The 16,923-nt window shown below is 44.1% G+C and overlaps 1 protein-coding gene across 1 annotated transcript in view; it reads right to left on the minus strand.

Moving 5' to 3' along the window:
- Window positions 1–16,923, minus strand: part of CREB3L1 (cAMP responsive element binding protein 3 like 1) — a 79,721-nt gene that overhangs the window by 20,182 nt on the left and 42,616 nt on the right. Inside the window, exons 2-4 of the mRNA XM_028727070.2 lie at window positions 15,783–16,011; window positions 6,266–6,426; window positions 2,566–2,644 (exon numbers count right to left, since the gene is read on the minus strand). Of these exons, the coding sequence (XP_028582903.2) occupies window positions 2,566–2,644; window positions 6,266–6,426; window positions 15,783–16,011 (469 nt within the window). The remainder of the gene's footprint in view (window positions 1–2,565; window positions 2,645–6,265; window positions 6,427–15,782; window positions 16,012–16,923) is intronic.

Genomic DNA, 16,923 nt, shown 5'->3' on the forward strand with positions numbered 1-16,923 from the left:
TGTTGTGATCTGTATTGTGTGGCGCAATTTGACAAGGGGCTGGTAGATGAATATTCATATCTTTGTGCAGTGGTTTGGACTTGTTTTCATGTGAGCTCTATGATTCTATCAATGCAAGCAAACTTTGATTATCTTGAGACAGCAGTAAATCTTTGGTCTGGGGTGCAAGCTTGAGCCACTTGGACTAAGCACCAAAATAACTGGATTCTTGATGATGATTTGTTGTGATTGCCATTCATCCACATTGTTCCATCAGTGATGCACAAATCAATTCACCAAATTCAGTAAGATGGATATCTGAATTCAAACCCAGATAAAGGGGGAAATGAATCAAGGAAAGGAATGGAGGGGGTGGGGGAAAGCCACTCTTTGTTCTGTAATGTTTGGGGATGTAGAGCATACGGATGGCTTTCCAGCTCCTCTGAGTAATTGGTTCCACTGCAGAACTGCTCCATTTTGCTGCTCTTAGCATCACTTGCCAGCCTCAGCTATTTAGCTTTCCTGACGCCGTCTTTACAAATGTGAGCTGCTCATCCTTGGTGGCCTGTTCCTCTTCCCATTGCTTATGCATGTCTTTTTTTATTTTCATCTCTGCAGTAAGCTTTTTGTGCTGTCGCAGTGTCTTTTTAAGATGCCTCCCACTGGGATAATTTGTAGCCTTATCAACTCCATCTTTAGGAACTCCCACCCATCCTGGCATCCTTTCCCCCCTGGTATATCTAGTCATAAATTCTTACCCATTAATGCCTATTACAACCAGTTTTTCTGAAGCCCAAGGTGAACACACTCATCTTTAACTTTACATGAGATCATGAATTCCATTGTGTGACAGTCACTCCCCCGACCCCCATTTCTTTTGGACAAGTTATATTCTTCAATTGCTCCTTTGCTATCATGAGAGTTGTCCCAACAAGAAGTCTCCTGGAACGTACTCCCCTTGTACCTTCTATAAGAACCTGGATTTGTTAGATGCTGCCTCTCCTCCTTATTTAATGGACTGCTGATGGAAGATGCTGAGCTTGCTAAAAGCCACATTTCAAAAGACGCCTGTTCTGCGAGGGTAAATAATGAGCTGAGCATTTAAGAGGGCCTAATATTTTGTGTGAAGCATTGCTTGCTTACTTGAATATGAGTGCTTAGTGTCTAGGGGGAGGATATTACATTTTAGAGCAAATAAATAAATGTGCTCATTTGTTCTGAGCAGACCCCTCTGTGGTGTGCTAATGACTGCCAAGCTGCATTCTTGATGTCATTACCATTCTGGAAACAAAACTGAGATCCTTTACAGTGATACCAGACGCATGAGAACTGGCACCATACGCTAATATCCTTCTAATGGCTTGCCACTAAATGTCCTATACAAAATGAAACAAAAAACCCTCAAAATGTCTGATTGTAAGACAAGCCCTGCAGGTTCAGACCAAAGGCCCCTCTGTTCCGGCATTCCGCTTCTCAGAGTGTTCAACCAGATGCCTATGGGAAGCCCAGAAGCAGGGCTGCTATTCAGAGGCATAGCGACTCTGATCCCAGAGACAGAATACAGAACAGAGCTGGGGAACCTGTAGCCCTCCAGATGTGGTTGGACTCCAGCTCCCACTGACTCCATTAGAGGTTGGAGTCCAACAACATCTGGAGGGCTAAAGGTCCCCCATCCCCAATATAGAACACAGCTATCATGATTTAATAACCATTGCTAGCCTTTGCTGCCATGATTTGCCTAATCCTTTTCTAAAGTCATCAAAGCCAACGGTCATCACTACATCTTGTGGTAGCAAATCCCATAATCTATGTATGGTGAAGAAGTATTTCTCTGTTCAGCACCTGTTTAAAACATTTTTGTTTAGGCAAGTTTATTTAGACATGTATTTAAATCTGTTTTTGCTTGCTGTTGATTTCAATTATCCTTTGAATGTTTTAAAACACCTGTTTTCAGCTGTCTTCTATTGATAATTTTAATGTGGCTTTGTAAACCACGTAGAGGTGTTCTTTCAATTCAGTAGTATATACATTTTGTTTTTAAAAAAATAGTTGTTGTTTTTAGCAAGGGGTAGTATACCCTTTCTCTTGGTGAGCTACTCACCCCAAACAATAAGCAGCCTGCTGAGAAACAGCATTGGCATCTCGGGTTTCACAGCCAGCTAAAGGTTTTCCCAAGCTCCAGGCACACTGGCATTTGCATTTCACAGGTACACTGTTTAGTCAGTGCCATGTGACTATGAGAAAGCCCACTAAGAGAGGCATAGCACTGCTAGTTGGAGAAAGTACACACAGACACAAGACTCATGAAATCACTAATACTCAGAGAACTCAAGTACTTGTGCCCTGTTAACAATTGTTTCTTGCAATCTCATTAGGTTAGTTTAGCAGCATCAGCGGATTACAAGTGAATCCCACACATCCACAGCTGACATCACTCATAGTAACCTTTTTGGGCTGAGGGAGGAGAGAGAGATGCTTTAGAAGCTTGTGCTAATGGGTTGGTGGAGGATCCACTCTGCAAAAGATAGTTTTTTAAATTAATGAGGCTGGAGGGCTGATGAAAGCGACTTGTAACTATTTTCTTACCTGTTGGTACATTTAGAAATTGGTTCACCTCTCTGGGTTCAGCTTTGATTATAGGTTGGGGCGTCATTTCTATGGGAGCCTGTATGAAAGAATACAGAATGCAACAGTTTGGTTTTGCAAAGGCAATTCTTGCATGACTCTACCCTGCAGATTAAGAGGTTGCTTTACCATGTAATGTAGACTCACAAGGTGCAAAACATCATACTGCAGCCCATCATTTGCTTCTTATCATTTACTCTGGCCTTTGATAGTTAAGGTATTTTTTTATGCAGGACACACCTCTTCTGCTGAATGTATATCATTCTGCTCCATTTGGGGTCAGTGTTACAGGTTTTATAATTGTAATGGTTTTGCCACTTCTATAATTGTATAGAAAGGGACGCGGGTGGCGCTGTGGATTAAACCACAGAGCCTAGGACTTGCCAATCAGAAGGTCGGCAGTTCGAATCCCCGTGACGGGGTGAGCTCCCGTTGCTTGGTCCCTGCTCCTGCCAACCTAGCAGTTCAAAAGCACGTCCAAGTGCAAGTAGATAAATAGGTACTGCTCTAGCGGGAAGGTAAATGGCGTTTCCATGCGCTGCTCTGGCTCGCCAGAAGCGGCTTAGTCATGCTGGCCACATGACCCAGAAGCTGTACCATATTGGCTCCCTCGGCCAATAAAGTGAGATGAGCGCTGCAACCCCAGAGTGGGTCACGACTGGACCTAATGGTCAGGGGTCCCTTTACCTTTACCTATAATTGTATATTTTATTGTTACCTGTCCTGGGATCTTATGATGAGAGGCAGGTAAGAAACCATATGAATGAATGAACGAATAGGTGGGTTCATTCTGAGACCATATAGTTCTGCACAGGTATGGTGTGATTTCTGACACCCTTCTGGGCACCACTGAGGCCTGCACTTCTTTTTCTAATGATGTAATTCTGTGCCACAGGTAGACACAGAGAGCAGCAGATCCTGTGAGTACCATAATGGACGGAATAAATTCTCAGATGCAGGGACTGGAATTATTAGACACTGTGGCATTCAACCCAGGAACCGTGAAGCTCAGGCTCCTTGCACCATCTGGGCCTCTGGTCAGAAGAGAAAATGGCAGGCAATTTGAGCTGGGATGCAGCTACCAAGGACCAGAATTCTCTGGAAAAATCATGTGATTCTGAAGGGCCAATCCCACGCTTGCTGTATGTGTCATATTCCCTCATTCTGCACAGCTTGAAAAGAAGTTAACCCAAAGGCCAGGGTTACCTTTGATTTTGTAGCAGACAGCTATAAAGACTGAAGGCCAGGGCTGGGGAACATGTGGCCCTCCAGATGTTGCTGAACTACAGTTCCCACTATGCCTGAGCACCCTGGCTGGGACTAATGGGAGGACCCTGCACTAGAGTATCCCTCTGGACTTCCAGGCTGGTTCCTTGCCTGCCTGCTGCCTCCTCTGCTTTGGGCACTTGCCACCTCTCCAGCCATTAGAGGCCGGACTTTTTCAGCAGTTGCATATTGTCCATGAAAAGCCTTTTGCGCTATCATTGAGCTATGGAGCCTTCTAAATGCATGGTAAGAGTGCAGAAGGTGCAGGTCAGCTGGTAGCTAACCTGCCCTGAAACAAAACTTATAGTGAATACCAGCATGCCCTGTGACTACAGCCATAATCCTTCTTGCTTTGATGACAATTATTTCTCAGCCCTCCAGTTCCCCCTTCTCCATCTTATCAATTTGCATACCAAAAGCCAGCTGCTCAAAGACAAGCAAAAACTTTAATAAAAAAAAAAGTTGTCTCCAGGGAAGTCACAATTCAAAACAAGAGTGTTTTGCCAAGGGAGAGTGAGCATCATGCAGGTGTGCTGCCAGGGTGCACGGCGCAGGTGGCATTCACTTTGTGGACAGAATCATATTTGTCATTACCTCCTCTCTTCTCAAGCTGCTTTAAAAAAATCCATTTAAACTTTTCCACCACATTCTCTCCCTCTCTTTTGATCTGTTGTAATCTGAGCTGGGAGTATTTGCACAGCCTTTGGAGATAGAGAATAGCCTCTACTGTTCTCTGGGCCTTCTGCAGGACCACTCAGCAGCTGCTTCTGATCAAATGAGATGAAGAGTTAACTGGAACAGCACTTAGTTCCCAGCTGCACCAATGCAATCCTCTTACCAGCATCCCTTTCCCACCAAAGGCATACACACACAACATTAAACAGACATATTTCACACTGCCTCATACTGTAAACACAGCTCAGGGAGGGAGCTTGGTATGGCTGTCAAATGCACACACGCGCCACATGGGTCTGCATTTGCAGGCCCAGGGAGTTCAAGCTGTGTAAACAGAGAAGGAAGTTTGTGTACATGTTTGGCTCGAGTAGCTGGCTTGTTGCATCCAGTTTCCCTTACCCGCCATAAGTGAAAGGAAGATAACCCACGCTAGGCTTTGCAACAGATCAGGGCAATCACTCACTTTATTCCGAACAACAGGAAGAACTGGAGGCCAGGGTTGGGGAACCTATGGTTTTCCCGATGGTACTGGACTACAGCTCCTATCATTCCTGACAATTGGCCATGTTGGCCAGGATTGATGGGAACTGGAGCCCAACACCATCTATGGAGCTACAGGTTCCTTACCCCTGTTGTAGGTAATGTAAGAAAAACCTAATGCTGCCTCTGACCTTACAAAGCACCCAGCAGTGACAGTTACGGTCTAATACTGTAGGTCCTTTGCCAGCCTGAGAGGCAGTTATGTGGTATAGTTAAAGGTAAAGGTAAAGGGACCCCTGACCATTAGGTCCAGTCGTGGCCGACTTTGGGGTTGCGGTGCTCATGTTGCTTTATTGGCCGAGGGAGCCGGCATACAGCTTCCTGGTCATGTGGCCAGCATGACTAAGCTGCTTCTAGTGAACCAGAGCAGCACACGGGAATGCCATTTACCTTCCCGCCGGAGCGGTACCTATTTATCTACTTGCACTTTGATATGCTTTCGAACTGCTAGGTTGGCAGGAGCAGGGACTGAGCAACGGGAGCTTACCCCATTGCGGGGATTTGAACCGCCGACCTTCTGATTGGCAAGTCCTAGGCTCTGTGGTTTAACCCACAGCGCCACCCTAGTCCCATGTGGTATAGTTAGGTAACTTTAAAATCTAGATTTCATGGTTTTATGGGCCAGATGGTGACATGTGTTAACACACTGCTTTCAACACGGGGTGTGTTTGGCTACCCTCTGGCTCATACTACTGAAAGCAGCCAAGGAATAATTTAAATTTCTATAACGTCCTTCATCAGGGCATCATCTGGATCGCAGTTTCCTCCCATGACTGATTTAACGCTGCAGTGCTAAACCTAGAACAAAAGCAGGAAGGTACCGCTAGGAAAGGGTACCAATTGGTGCAGGAATTTGACTCTATAGATTTTAAATTTTTATTTTAGACTGTATTTTGTCACGGGTCACTTTCATGCAGATCCTACTAATTCTGGGCCTTCCATATGAACTAACAGCTATCAGCAAGAGGGTCAGCACTCTTTCCAGACATGCCTTAGGTGTCCTCTGTTCCCTTTCCTCCATTAGTGGCTTATTTCAAATCAGTCATAACAAAAATAAGAAACAGCTAGATTTTATCTTCCGCCACATAACAGCCCTTTCATTTGGAATGAAGGGCTTGCAGGAGGATAGGTTGCACCACAACTTGTTATATTGCAGACAACAATGATGCAGCAAACTCACCTCTTCAGGGACTGGCAACCTTTGCAGTGGGTTCAGGTTCAGCATGGGTACTGCATTAGCTGGCAGCTGGGTCTCAGGAAGTTCTGGTGCCATGTTCTGCTCCTGTTTCACCAGGATGGAACACAGCTTGTGCTGGAGGGACCACATCCCATTTTCCAGTTCTGAGAAAAGAACCACATCAAGTTGTACCATAAGCAATGTAAGGTGTGTGGGTGTGGGTGTCTCCAATGCCTTCTCATTAATACACAGGAAATGTTGCAGTAGGCGGGAAACCCCAGTAATCTCAGCAATCAGCTCTGCTGTTTCAGAAGGCAACACCAAAACCCATCTGCACTATACATTTAAAGCAGTTTCATACTGATATAAGTAAAAAAGAAACCTGCTCCTTTTCCCTTATGGGGTACCCAAGAGCCCATATAGAGTCCTTTTGTAGGTTCTCTGTCGGTAGAAGAAAATAACAGAGGCCAACCAGAGGATATTGAGAAGCAAAGCAGCTAGTAAGCCTGATCTTTATTAACTGTTGCAACAGGGTGCTCCCCCACACACAGGAGAGAGGAGGAGGACCCAGAACAAAGGTGTGCCCGCCCTTATATAGACATTTTAAATTGCCCACCCCGGAGTCCAAGACCACCCCCAGAAACATCATACATACATCACAGAAGGGGTGTAGCCCAAGACCACCCCCCAGATACAGCATACCTACATCAAAGAAAAGGCGGTCTACAACAGAAATCTGAGTGCATTGTTTATCTCCTGTCTGGCAAGTTACCTGATTGCATTATCTGGGTTTTGGCCACTCTTTTGTTATTATAACTACTTAATTCCCGAATCTAGGTCACAGGTCACAGGCTCACACCCTGTTCATATCTTGAATGTGCCCTTAAGACAGGATTTGTGAGGACAGGATTTGTGAGGAAAGAGACAATGGGGAGGTTTCCCACTTTGACCTTGCAGAGAAATATTTGAGGTCAATTTGTTCAGGACCTTTTCTGTTACGAACATTTATTTTATATATATATGACCTTAAAATTCTTATAACAATACCATTTTAAACAGCCAAAGCACTGTGGGAACCGGAGTTTGTTTAGGGTGCAAAAAATTATTAGGGAACAGCTATTCCCCTCACACAGCTACAATTTCTAGAGTTCCCTGGGAAGAGGGATTGATTGTTAAACCACTCTAGGAACCGTAGCCTCTTACGGATGATGCATGGTATTGTCTGCAAAATGTTATTCCACAATAAATGTGTCTTAAATACACATTTGGTCTCTGTGTTGCTTTTGCTACAGCTGGTTAAACAGGGCTACTCTTCTGAAATTTGCAGAATTAATGTTTGCAGAATTGTGGTGGCTATAGACTCGCCTAAGCCCATCCTCAATTCAATTTGACACCGCTACTTGGTCAGACGCCAGGTGAAATATTTTATATTTGTGGATCCATTGATGCTCCCCTTGCAAACAACTTATCAGGCATACCATTGTAGCGTCAGATATCTAGCTTTAGCTGAACACAGTAGAACACTCAACACATCAAGAGCAAAATGTTTTTAAAAGCAAATTCCTCTAGTACTGTTTTTATTTTTGACAAAACAGCTCAAAACAGAACTTGTCAAAACGGACCCTTCCTTACCAAGTGCTCTCTTGTAGTCTTCCCAACAGCTGTTATTTGCAGTAAAAAAATTAGTATGCTGCTAATTCCAGGCAGAAACATGCACATGAATATTACATACAAACTACATGGAAGCTTTTCAGTGCTAGGAACAAAAATGAAAAGGAAATGTTCTTTCAGAAATAGCTCCTGATTGAAACCCTGGAAGACCTCTGCCAGTCATTATAGACCATAATTAGCTGGACCAATGGTCTGGTTTTGTATAAGGCAGCTTCCTATGTTCATCCTGCAAAGGTCTGCAGGTGCCTCCTATTGCAAATTGCTGGAGGCACTTATCTGCTTCTTGTCTGCTGCATTCATTTATTCAGCAGTAACTGCAGCTGCTCTGGCTTCTGAAATACAGTACGTGGGTTAGTAAAGTGACCACAAAGGTTCCCTTAAGAAAAAAAGCAAATACAGTAACAATGCTTAATCTCATGTTGTATCTACAGAAGCAACATGAACACATCCAGCAACATTTACTATTATGGTCGTTCCATTGGGAATGGAAGAGAGGCGACAAACTAGCATTTTGTGTATGGAAAAACAAGAGAAGAATTAGCTTAGCTACAGTCTAGGCTTGGTCACAAGTTATCCTGCAATATGTTATTATACTGTTACTTAAACGTTCACTAAATAATAGCAGGCTTGCATCTCGATGGTGTCTTACATATATTAACCATGAGGTTCCAAGAATATATATGTCCTAGGGTAGAGAGTAGAAGACATTTACAGCAGAGAAACAAAGTACTGCATCCACTACTCCTTCACCATGCTCTGTTCAAAACTCCTCTTCTAAAGTGGTTCTTAATTAAAACAAACAAACTGCATCAAGTCTCAATTAACTTAATGTATTTATTTACAACATTATTATTTTTTTAACCCAGTTTTTCAATTGAAAAGATTGTCAGGGCACTTTACAGATTTTTTGTTTTTAGACAATCCTTGCCCTCAGCCTCACAATCTCATGGCACAAAGGGGGGAAGTGGTGGTGAGAGAGGAGGGGGGAAAGCAAACAGGCACCAGTTCTTAAAATTACAGTGGTACCTCGGGTTACATACGCTTCAGGTTACAGACGCTTCAGGTTACAGACTCCCCTAACCCAGAAATAATACCTCGGGTTAAGAACTTTGCTTCAGGATGAGAACAGAAATTGTGCAGCAGCGGCGCGGCGGCAGCAGGAGGCCCCATTAGCTAAAGTGGTGCTTCAGGTGAAGAACAGTTTCAGGTTAAGAACGGACCTCCGGAACGAATTAAGTTCTTAACCCGAGGTACCACTGTACTCAGTTTGCATACCAAAAACCAGCTGGAGTGGAAACAGTGTGTGGAGAGGAGCCAAAAAAAGTCTCTCAGCAGGGGCAAAGCAATGGCCCAACTTCCAACCCTGGAGCCTAATGTACAGTCAATTCCTGTGCTTCTTACCTATTGATGATCCTGGGGATTGAATCAAGAACCTTTTGAACTGAGGCTTGGACTACCCTCATGGGCTATCTGGGGCAGGTTGCCATGAATGAGACCATTTTAGAATCATAGAATTGTAGAGTTGGAAGGGACCACAACGGTCACCTTGTCCTATCCCAGGGGTCAGCAACCTTTTTCAACCATGGGCCTGTCCACCGTCCCTCAGACCATGTGGTGGGCTGGGCTATATTATTGGGGGGGGGGGAATGAACAAACTCCTATGCCCCACAAATAACCCAGAGAAGCATTTTAAATAAAAGCACACATTCTACTCATGTAAAAAAAACCACGCCCCACAAATAACCCAGAGATGCATTTTAAATAAAACACACATTCTACTCATGTAAAAAAACACTGATTCCTGGACCGTCTGCGGGCTGGACTGAGAAGGCGATTGGGCCACATCCGGCCCGCCGGCCTTAGGTTGCCTACACCTGTCCTATCTTGCTGCAATGCAGGAATCTTCTGCCCAACGTGGGGCTCAAACATATAACCCTAATATTAAGAGTCTCATGCTTTACCAACTGAGCTATACCAGGAGAAGGATAGCATTATATGCTTTTGCTCAAAAAAAGCTCTCCAGGCATAGAAGGAAATAAGGGTGTGCATGCAAAATAAGAAGGTGTTACAATCTATCCGAATAAGCCAGGCCCAGTATAAATATTGCCTGTAACAGTGGGGGGGGGGGTATATTGAAAATGAGCACAAATTGTCACTTACATGCTGCTTCCCTTCCCTTCCTCACTTACTTATCCACATAGTAAAGGTAAAGGGACCCCTGACCGTTAGGTCCAGTCGTGACCGACTCTGGGGTTGCGGCACTCATAAATGTTGTTAAATGGAGTTGGACTGTTGCAGTTACTCTGTAATAAGTACTGCCAGATCCATTGTGAAATTAAATTTACTTATTGCTAGTTTGGTGTTTATTTGTTTGTTTGTTTTAAAGCAGACAGTGTTATGGTTAGTTTACTTCTTTAACAAAAAAACACACACAAAAAAACCTTGCTTCAGAAAGCAGTACAGCCAGACAGTACTTTGCGTACAACTCAGTTGAATACCGCCTATTAAGACAAAATAGATATTTAAATAGTCTTTGCACGCGGGCGGGGGAAGATTAATGCACAAACAGGGCAGACTTATGAATAAGCTCATGCAAAACTGACATGGACCAGAAACAGACTAATTTGTCCATCCCCAGATGGCTGCACCCTGCTGTGCTAGGAGCGCCAAGAGAACTGGCTTGAGCAATCTCCCCTGGACACTCCACATATAGTCAGATACTTGGAATGTCTGTGTGATAAACACTAGGGACTCGTAATCTAAAGATATTTGGGGGGCGGGAACCCATTGATTCTCCAGAGCTGTGCAAGGGTACTGGAGATGAGCAGTCAGGGAAAGATATTAACTGTGCTGTCTTCTTTTCTCATCTTGCCTTCTGTGCTTGCTGCAGCACGCAAAGGAACTTATAGCACTCCATACTACAGAACTGTTCCACTGTTCCTCAGTGCCATAGTCTCCCACCTTTGCTATGAAGAAATGCACTTCAGAATGAAGGACTGTAGCAGAACCCAGAAGCAGCTAGCGTACCCAACCACCCCGTCCCTAACATTTGGCAGAACAAGACTGCTGCCTCAGGCAGCTGATTCTGGGTGTCATGTAAGGGCAGCCAGTTGTTAGTTATTTAATTGCATCTGCACTGTTAGGGAGACACACTTGTAGGAGGTTCTGTCTCAGCTGCCAAAATAAATTGGATACTACACACCTTGATTTGAGAGGGGGAACATTTGCTGTTCCTCCTCAGGCAGCAAAATGCCTTGGGTTAGCCTTGTACACATGGCTTCCGCTAAGACACAAGAATATTAGCCATCCTGTTTTACCGATGGTCTCGATCTTGAGTAGGAGAGGTTTGTTCTGAGCAGAAGCCCATGGAGGAAGCTCACAACCTGAATACATGCTGCATTATGTATGAAAATATTGCAATTACCAAAATGTACATCTCGTGGATGGGGGAGGTCCTAGGAGCATACCACTGGAGAGTACCTTACCTTCCCAAGCATGCTGGCATACACTCCCTCACACACAGTGAAAAGTGGTACAAACCGCAGACAAGGTTTGGCATGCGGCAAGCTCTTTCTCTAGATCAGCTCTGATCATTCCATTTTAAAAGAACTACGGGCGAAGGGTGGTGTACAAATTTAATAAAGAATAAAAACAAAAATAAAAGAAGGATCTACCAAAAGGAGGGAGGAAAGGGAAATTTCTCTGCCTCCTCTCTTCTTAATGTTTGGTATCACTCAGCATGGATAATCCCTGACCACAGCAGGGAAACCTATTCCCTGCTTTTGCTGAAAGGAAGGCTTTTCTTCTCTTGTGTATACTGAATCTGTGCCATTCTCTCTTCAGGCCAGCTGCTGTCCTTCAACTGCTGGGACACCCACATGGTCCCACAAATTACAGGATCCTCTGCTGGGGTTGCTCTAAAAATATCCTGCCATCATGAATTATCCTAAAATGAATTGTTTTAAAAATAGGCTCTGAAATGACTGTTCCTCTCCGTCTCCTACCGAGAGATCTGCGGGTAAGTAAAAAAGCCACTTAGTCTTCCACACGCGCCAGTAAGCACTGGCTGCAGGCAGCGGCTTCCACTGTGTCTACTACGCCCAAGCCCAAAGTGCCAGGAGAGGCACAGAGGTCTGTGCATCCACACCCAACAACCTAAGAGTCCCTTTTCTCTGCTGCTGCCAAGAGCCTGTCAGAGGGGGAGGGGAAGAGCGCAAGTTGACATGTTTTATTAGGCCTCCTTCTTGGAACGGGGATGCATGGGTTTTACAGAACTTTTTCTAGGCAGGTTGCAGCAGGACAGGCCTTGACACAAGAGGAGGAGCTTAGCATTAGGTCAGTGGTAGAACAGAAGCTCCCAGGCTCAATCCATGGGATTCCCAGGTAGTCTGAAACCCTGGAGAGCCTCTACCAGTCAGTGTCAACAGAACTAGACTGGGCAATGTTTTGCCTCAGGAGAAGGCAGCTTCCTAGCCTCCTAGAAGTACTCGGCAATTTGATGTCAGAGGCTGTGTGAATATTGAGATGCCCCACAAGTGAAGAAGGGGATCTCTACCACTGAGCTGTGGTCCTTTGCCATTGAAAGGAAACCCACATATATAACTGTACACATTGTGTGCACTCTTGTATGTGAGGGACTTCATTTGCTGTTCAATAATGGCCTAGGCCAGGTGTACCTGAAGGAGCATCTCCACCCCCATCGTTCAGCCCTGACACGGAGGTCCTCCTCCGAGGGTCTTCTGGCGGTTCCCTCACTGTGAGAAGTGAGGTTACAGGGAACCAGGCAGAGGGTCTTCTCGGTGGTGGCGCCTGCCCTGTGGAGCACCCTCCCATCAGATGTCAAGGAAATAAACAACTATCTGACATTTAGAAGACATTCTGGCCCATTTGGGGTGCTCCATCACATCTAGACTTAGTTATATTTTAAACTAAACATTCTAATAAAGATCCTAACAAAACTTGCTGGAGTCCATTCATTTCCCCTCGGTATGGTTGTTCATTCTTTGCCTGGACATAGGCAAATGGCTCTTAAAAGTTTCACTGCCAAACAAATCCTAAACACCACCGTTATTTTTTTCTGCATTGCCTCTATTGTATAACCACATTGATGATTTATTTAAGTCTGATGGATGGAGAAACAGATAAAGTGAACCAAGACCCCAGCATATATCCCCAAAGGAGCTTACTAGTTCAATACGGCTCAAAGCAGCAAGAACTGCTTTGAAATATGGGAACACATTGTAATATTCAGTGAATAGTACGCTAGTGGGAGGTCATTTTTTTGGACCAGATCCAGTATGGAAACAACTAACTCTCACACTAAATGACGATAAAGCAGTAAGTTTTCTCTCTCCCTCTCTTAAAATAGTGGGTTAGTGACTCTTACTGAGTCATGAAGCCAAAATCCCTGTTTAGTCTGTTGTTGCAAGCCCTGATTAAGAAGCAAAGGTCATTGTTAAGTCTGGTATATATTTTCATATAACAGAGCTCAGTTCTTATTTGAAATGGTCAATTTTTGTTTCTTCCATTACTGCTGCTCTGAGCAAAGGACACTTGCTAAGCAAGGAAAGCTGAAATTGGCTTTCTTTAGTTTGCTGCAAGTGGGACGCGGGTGGCGCTGTGGGTAAAAGCCTCAGCGCCTAGGGCTTGCCGATCGAAAGGTCGGCGGTTCAAATTCCCGTGGCGGGGTGCGCTCCCGCTGCTCGGTCCCAGCGCCTGCCAACCTAGCAGTTCGAAAGCACCCCCGGTGCAAGTAGATAAATAGGGACCGCTTACTGGCAGGAAGGTAAACGGCGTTTCCGTGTGCTGCGCTGACTCGCCAGATGCAGCTTTGTCACGCTGGCCACGTGACCCAGAAGTGTCTCCGGACAGCGCTGGCCCCCGGCCTCTTGAGTGAGATGGGCGCACAACCCCAGAGTCTGTCAAGACTGGCCCGTACGGGCAGGGGTACCTTTACCTTTGCCTAGTTTGCTGCAAACCACAGCATAATCTTATGCATGTTTACTCAGGTGTAAGTCCCACTGTGTTCAATTAGGATGCTCCCTAGTAGGGATACACAAAACTGTCAAGTTTGCTTCCTCTCTGTTTCTAACTTTTCCAATCTTAAGTTTAATTCCTCATATTTCCACATCAGTTCACAAAACATTTCTTTTTAAAGTCCTTATGAAAATTTGTTAGCAATTAATGTGTCTTTCCCCTAATGTATACATTTCTGCAAGCATTTCCCCCCAATATAATGCATTTTGCATGTTCTTTTCACTGGTATTTATTTTTGGATTTTATTTTATTCATTGCATAAGATTTATATACCACATGATTGTAGAAAAAATTCTCATAGTGGTTTACAAAAAAGAGAAAAACAATAAAATTATCATTAAAAATGTAGTCCTAATTTAAAACATACAGAAGGTTAAAACCACAATAAAGTAGACTAAAACAAATTAAAACTCCTACAAATTTTCTAAACGTCTGGGTAGGCTTGTCTAAATGAGAATGTCTTCAGCAGACACTGAAGGAATACAGAGAAGGTGTCTGCTGGATTTAAATAGGCAGGGAGTTCCAAAGTTTCAGTGCTGCCACACTAAATGATAAAGTTCTTACAGATGTGGTGCCAGTATTATGTGGCACTTGTAAAAGTGGCTGAGTTGGCACATAAATATGTTATTCACACTTTCCCATAGTATATGCATTTTATGCACATTATTTGGATGGAGAATTGCAATATGTATGAATTTCAAAGGATAGTTGTTTGCCAGTTCATACTGTTTCAGGAAATGCAGATTAGGTAGGATCACATTGTGTGGTTATTACTGCAGCCTTATTTCCTTACCTAGTTTTCCTTTCCTGGACTGTTCCTACCTGGTTTTAGCATGCTCATTCAACTTCTCCAAACCTCTTATCAGAAGGAAGCAGGATTCTTGAAAAACATGTCTCCAAAAAGAAGGGAGGCAGAAGAGGCCTGCACGCCTTTCTATTTCAGCCTAATGGGGTATTGGCACTGGTGGGGGAAGAGGAGTGCGGGGGGAGCACACCGCCACCAGCCGCGCAAGTGCCATGCCCCCAGGACGCATGCCAGCCCCACCCGCCCCACCTGCTCTCCTCCTCCTGCTGTCAGAGCATGAAACTCCACCACTGGGTATGTGTATGTATCATGGGCAATTAAGTGAGCAACACCAGTTCTATTATTATTAGGTGGATTCAAATCAATTAAAAGTAGATCAAATTGGCTACATTCAAACATATTTCACATAAGCATCCATCTAGACCAGCGGTTCTCAACCTGTGGGTCCCCAGATGTTGTTGGACTACAACTCCCATAATCTCTGAGGTCTGGCCTTGCTAGCTAGGGGTGATGGGAGTTGTAGTTCAACAACATATGGGGATCCACAGGTTGAGAAAGGCTGATCTAGACATATTGAGGGCTTATATTGAATTAAAGATTTCTGTACCAATCGTCACTGTATCTGCAATGTGAACTGATGGTGGTCTACTGTTATCATTAGTATCCTTTGTTTATGATGATGATGTGTTTTTTCCTCTTCTCTTCAATTTTATTTTAACTTTTACTCATTCTTCTCCCCCACCCCTTCATTGTTAAATTTAAAAAAAGAAATCAATTTTTAGAAAGTGGATCAAATTCATTGCCTGGAGTCAAACTTTCTTCCTGAAAGTAAAGGTATGGACCATCTCTTTTAGGTAGCCTGATCAGCTGTTTTCAAGGGCAATGGTTCATTTGAAAGAGAACACACCCACCTAACAGAACCAACTCTTCTGCTAACAACACGGTAGGCTTTAAAGAGGTTTAGGGACACGTTTCTCAAACCAGCATGCATGGACCTTGCGCACTCACCATTGGCATTGTCTTCTGTCTTGACAGGCATGAGGGGGCTCTGGGGAGCTGAGTCTCCACTCAGGGAGTAGCTGTGCTCTGCTTGGATGCCAGGAGTAGGAGGGTCCAGATCCATGTCCAGCAAAGGGTTCTTTTCAACCAGCATGGGGTCGTCAAAGAAGCTGTTGAAGAGTTCGTTGGAAAAGTCCTCCATATTCTCGGAGAAGTGGTCGAAGTTCTCAGAGAAATGCTGAGGAAAGGGCAAAAAGAAGAGCATTAAGCATCACCTCCGTGAGGGACTAGAGGGCCTTCTACTGAAACGTATCCCAAGCCAGATGTATCAGGAGCCAAATTATCTGGAAGAGAAGCAGCTATATTCATCCTTTTATTCTTACCGTTTTCATAGCTACAGAAAGCTGTTGTTTTCTTAAAGAACGAACCAGACAATATCCACAAAGATATATCTCCCTGTCTGCCGTTTATACCTTAATTTAACTAACCCTATTTAATGGACCCATTTCTCCTCGGCACTCATAACAAACCATCTGTACATCTTTTTCAACAACAAGCTTCATGTTATCAACTACTGTGGATATCATAATTATTGGTTTGTCACCATTCAAACTGACAACGACAGTGGGTGGATCTACACACAGGGGGGAAATGCTATAAATAAGTCAGAAATCAAACTGTTATAATTTTAAAATTGCAAATAATTTCCCTCCCTCTCCAGCACCATCTGGTATTGCATGTTTATGATGCATTCAAAATGCTAATTTTTGACTAATGTAGCTGAGTCCATTGACAGTGGCCAGCGGTTTTCTGTTTGCCCCACCACTTTCCCCAGGAAAACCCACTCTTTAGCGCTGAATCAGAACAAACATCCATCCGTGGAAAAGGCAATTGACATTTGCTCTGATTCAGCAGTAAAGATTGGGTTTTCCTGGGGGAAAGTGGTGGGACAAGCAGAAGCCTGGGTGAGCCCTATGGCAACAAATTTTAGCATAATTGCCCAAATAAGCAGAGGACAAAGCAGCTAATACGAATAGTGGTGCTACTGAATTATTATGAAGTCTGGCCCTCAAAAAAGTATTTCTTTCTTAGGCATATTGTATAAGGCATTTCCACTTAGCAAAGGAATAACCAAATAGCTAGGGGAAAC

The sequence above is a fragment of the Podarcis muralis genome, chromosome 1, assembly GCF_964188315.1.
Source record: "Podarcis muralis chromosome 1, rPodMur119.hap1.1, whole genome shotgun sequence".
NCBI lineage: Eukaryota > Metazoa > Chordata > Lepidosauria > Squamata > Lacertidae > Podarcis > Podarcis muralis.